At 53.3% G+C, this 5,066-nt stretch overlaps 1 protein-coding gene across 1 annotated transcript; it reads right to left on the bottom strand.

The window, feature by feature from the left end:
* Positions 1–343: 343 nt before the first annotated feature.
* Positions 344–4,575, bottom strand: TCL1A (TCL1 family AKT coactivator A). Its single transcript, XM_082452977.1, has 2 exons — positions 4,424–4,575; positions 344–1,455 (listed from the first exon to the last, which is right to left on the bottom strand). The coding sequence occupies exons 1-2, from the start codon at positions 4,541–4,543 to the stop codon at positions 844–846; spliced, it is 732 nt and encodes a 243-aa protein (XP_082309103.1). The 5' UTR covers positions 4,544–4,575; the 3' UTR covers positions 344–843.
* Between the last annotated feature and the right edge of the window lie 491 nt (positions 4,576–5,066).

Below are 5,066 nucleotides of genomic sequence, written 5' to 3'. Positions count from 1 at the left end.
CACAGAGCTGAGGTGACAGCATGAGAAGCAGCGCAGGGCATGCAGGATGTGACACTAGTTGCTGGGAGGGACAGAACGGGGACAGAGGCCGAAGACCATCGGGCAGCTGAGAAAGCCGGAGACACGGGTACGGCGGGGCACGCGGAGGAAGCTGTACCCACGCACGTCCTCTCCGGCAGGCAGGTCCGGTGTGGGGGGCTCATCCTCTGCCCGTCCTTCCCCACCGGACCTGGGTGTGGCGGAGCAGAACACAGGGTTGGTACACGAAGGTGAACACAAGCAGGAACATCGCCGCGGCGGGGCTCAGGGGGTGGGAGGAGATGGGAGCTGCAGAACCTGGAACAAGAGAAGACAGGGTCAAGGGCAAAGGGGAGGAAGGGGCAGGGTGCGGGGTGGGTGGGAGCGGAGCTGCCGAGAAGAGTCTGGATGGGAAAGCTGGGTGGTCGGTGCTGGTCTCCAGAGCCGAGGCCTTGCGTCCGAGCCAGCTGCTTGGTGTCGGGAGACCCAGATCTGAAATCTGGCTCTGTGATCTGGACCAGTCATCGTGCTTCTCAAAACCCCTTTTTATAACCTATAAAGTTAAATACTACCCAGCTTGGTTGATGCGATGATCAAGGGACAGTGCCCACACCTGTGCAGCACCGTGCAGCTGTGTGCCCCTAATATTAAGGGGGCCTAAAAATGATTGGCTGCTGAGGTGTTAAAGGAGACAGCCTGGGTCCCCAACCCTGGGGACCATCGCAGGGCAGGGCAGCGTAGTCGGGGGGTGGGGGTCAGTTCTGCCTTCACGGAGGGGAGGAGGGGAGTTCCCTCTTCTTGACCTGGCCCTGGGGGCTCACCTCGTCACTCATACTCTGGGTCTGGCATCTGTTCCAGGAGCATGTCCTCCGTGTCGCCAAACTGTGAGAGAGAAGGAGCTGGAGGCCAGAGTCTGGGATTCTCCTTCCCCTCCCGGCCCCTGGGCTTGGAGTGCAGGAGGGAACTTGCATGGGGGGGACCCCAGGGGCCCCTTCTCCCACCAGCCTTCACCCTGGGACTGCCCGCCACAGAGGCTCCTGCCACCCAGGGGTTTCCGCTGGAGACCCCCGAGGGTGGTTGGTCATTCGCTTCTAATGTCTCTCCAATCTGGTCCTTTAAAAATCTGCACTTGTAAAGTCCCTCCATTTTTTTAGCTTCTGGTACAGAAATGGAGGGAACAGATAGACCACAGAGGCCAGACATGGGGGAAGGGGAGCAGGGCCACCCACGATGATCTGATGGGCCCCCGGAGAAGCACACACTTGCCTCGATGTGGTACACTATGCGCCAGAAACTGGAGTCTGAGCCTCGGTACCTTCTTCCGGGGTAGAGCTGCCACATGACGGGCAGCAGGTATGGGCCCAGCTGGCTGGGGCACACAGGATCCCCCAGGGGGACATCTTCCTGACGCATGAGGACTTGGAGGCTACTTTCTATCTGAAGAGAAGAGAAGGGCAGGGCACACCTTCACGGCCCTGCAGGCACAAATACCCACGGTCCAGCCTGCCGCCTACCCAGCCCAGCCCGCATCTAAGATGCTGGTGGTCACTGTTCCCAGAAACGCCAATCCCTAAGCCAGGAATGCTCCTCTCAGGGACTCTGGCTGGGCCGAGATGACCAGCACTCGAATGGGTCTAGATACCCAGACAGGGCCACAAAAGGGTCACTTCGTGACAAATGCCTAGTTGCCAGGGTATGCCATGGGGCCCCGGAGCTTCTGTAACTATGAGTCTGGTGCCTATTTCAGCTGATGGGGGATTTTCTTGGATTCTTCTTTATCATACAACCCCTTTTAAACAAGATCTCCCCAGACTCCAGAATCAGGTGACAGCCCACTTTTCACTATCTCTGCCACTGTTCCTGTTTCATCGCCTCTCGCTGGGCTACTGTGACAACTGCCCAACTTGCCGCCGTCTCGGCCCTGTGGCCCACAGCCGAGACTCAGCACCGCAGCCAGGTGTGCACCTAAAAATCACGTCACTCCCCTGCTGACTGCCCTCCAACACCTTCCAATCGCAGGAAGATGAACTGAAATCTTCACCATGGCCCAAAGGCCTCCAGAGCGGCTCCCCGTCTCTCTCACCTCCTTCTGTTCCATCCTGGACCCTCCACCCATTCCAGCCACACAGGACTCCTCGCCGTGTCTGGGACGTGCACACACCCAGAAATCTCTCACACCTGCTGTCCTCTGCCTGGAACATTCTCCCCTAAATCCATGAAGGGCTCACACCCTTTTTTTAAGGCAGGTCTCTGCTCAAATGTATGTCTATAAAGACAAATGTCAGCAAAATCCAACTCTATGATATACATAAGAGGCATGCCCCAAACAGATGTCCAGAAAGGTTTCAAAGAAAATGATGGGCAAAGTGTGGCAGGCACATGCAAATTAAAACTCTGGAGGGGAAGGCTTCCCTGGTGGCGCAGTGGTTAAGAATCCGCCTGCCCATGCAGGGGACACGGGTTCGAGCCCTGGACTGGGAAGGTCCCACATGCTGCAGAGCAACTAAGCCCGTGTGCCACAACTACTGAGCCTGCATTCTAGAGCCTGGGAACCACAACTACTGAAGCCCACAAGCCTAGAGCCCGTGCTCTGCAACAAGAGAAGCCACCACAATGAGAAGCCCGTGCACTGCAACGAAGAGTAGCTCCCACTCGCCGCAACTAGAGAAAACCCGAGCGCAGCAACGAAGACCCAACGCAGCCAAAAATAAATAAATTAAAAACAAAAACAAAAAAAACTCTGGAAGGGACTTGCCTGAAGACCCCACCCCACTCATTCTTACCTGCCCTCCCACTGTAGTTATCCTACAGAACTTACCACCGGCCTCAATTAGTTTGCTGTCCTTCTCCCCCAGCAGAATGTCAGCTTCACAAGCAGTGAGATTTAATCACATTCACTGCAAAACCCCACAGCCTAGAATCCTGCTTGGCATAAAAATTGGACTCTTATGTTTGTTCAATGATTATTTTTCCAACGTGGAAATAGCTTTTCAAAATTTTTGTCTATGAAGTAAATTAGAACTCACTGTTAAAAAATAATTCAGATCATCCTGCAAGGTGTAAGTGTGGAAATCACCATTCTTGCTGTGTTAGTACGTAGCCTTCCATATCCTTTAACCATTTTACGTTTGTTTATTCATCTCTCTCTTGTTGACTTATGTAAATCTTTACATATTAAGAATACTGGTGCTTTAAGTTATGTGGGGAAAATCCTGCCCCATGGTTTGCTGAAGTGTCATGTTTTGTCCAGAATTTATAATGATTAGGTGAAAAACTCTGCTTCGCAGTTTCAGCATCATGTTGAAGAAGATATGTCCCAACCAGAGATTTAAAAAAGGTATTCACTTAAATTTTCCTCAAATACTTGACTTACAGTGAATATTTGACTTGACTTTTAAAAGTATATATATGTATATAAATATGTATTTCAAAATCTTAAAAGCCAATAAAGATGCAAAGTTTAGATGGTGGTTATGAGTCTGGAATCCCAACCCCATTACCTACAAGCAGCACTACTTTGAACAGATTTACATTTTTATGCCTCTGTTTCCTCACCTATAAAATGGGAACACAGTCACTCTCAGTAACTTTTTGCTGTCCTGCTATTACATTACATAAATGTTCTAATACGATATTTAAATTTTTCTTGTATACTTTCTTTCTTTGGTTTATATATGGAAAGCTTCAACATTTTTCACCTCAGTTTGTTTGAGGAAACCCATGTTCCGATGGAAAGTGCTGTAAGAGAGTTGTATTTCTTAAAAAAAAAAATTAACTAAAGATCCATCTTAAGGCATTACACATAAAACAAATTCAATGTCTATTCAATACTGGCTTTTATACTACTATATGCCTTGTGAAGTTTGTTTCTTCCAAAGCACAGAGGAGGTATGAAATATTCCAAACTCTATAGCAGTGGTTTCCAAACTTGGTTGATCATAATCTGTTGAGGGTTCTTTCAAAATACAGATTTCTGGGGCTCATCTATGGAGATTTTGATAATTGGCCACGTGTGTGAATCACTTACTTTGGAGATTATTCCCATTTTATGGATTAGAACCCTGAGGCCCAGAGAAGTCCTAGTTTACTCAAGATCATATTCATACACTCCAGACACACTGGGTCCCCATCCTTTGGCCAACGTGCCTCTCTCTGTGTTTCTCCCACCCTCCTTCCCGGCCCGGAGAACCGCTCATCCCTGCGCTCAGCGCAAAGTGGTTTCATCTGTGAGTCCCCGGCCGCCCTGGGTGGACCTGCCCTTCTGAGCCTCCCCGCCGCCCTCGCCCTGCGGCATGTGAGGGGCTCCTCCAGGGCCTGCACGGCCTGGGGCGACCCGGCTCCAGAGCCCGGGCCATGGATGGGACGCCCAGGCTGCCCCGCGCGCCCGACCCCAAAGCGGCTGTACCTCGATGGTTACGGGCAGCCAGGTGCGCTGGTTCTCGTCCACATACACGGCCTTTTCCCAGATCCACAGGTGGTCCGGGTGCAAGGCCGTGTGCGCCCTGAAGAAAGGGAGCTCGCCCATGGTGCCGCGAGCGGTCTAGAACGCAAAGATTGGAGCCTCTCCGGGCTTCGCGCTGGTCCACGGGCTGCGTAACCTCGATGCTTTATAACGGGACGGTGCGCGGGCGCCCCCAAGCGGCGGGGCGGGGCGGGGCGGGGCGGGGCGGGAGGAGGGCGGGGCGGGGCGGGGCGGGAGGAGGGCCGTGCCGAAGCGACAGGGCACAACAGATCTGACCCTGCACCGAGGTCTGCCTTGTGCCCGGAGACCCTGGCAGCGTCTAGGAGGGCAGATCCAGCCCCACAGACCCAGGACTTCCTCCATACCCACAGCCAGCCAGCCTTGCCCTCCGTCCCCTACTCCCCACTGCTGGGGAGGCACTCGGGTCTGTGGCTTTGGCCTTTTCTTCTGTCAGGAGGCACCTGCGTCCTCCGCTCCCCTCGACACCCGTGCCCCGCTGTCCGAGACGGCCACTATGTGTGGCTGCTCGAGACTGGGACTCGGAGCCTCTGCTTGGGGCTCACAGTCGACATTTGGCCACCCAGAG

Source organism: Balaenoptera physalus (assembly GCF_965194825.1).
Source record: "Balaenoptera physalus genome assembly, chromosome: 2".
NCBI lineage: Eukaryota > Metazoa > Chordata > Mammalia > Artiodactyla > Balaenopteridae > Balaenoptera > Balaenoptera physalus.
Note: the sequence above shows the minus strand (reverse complement) of the source record. Positions and strands in the feature narration are given on the sequence as shown.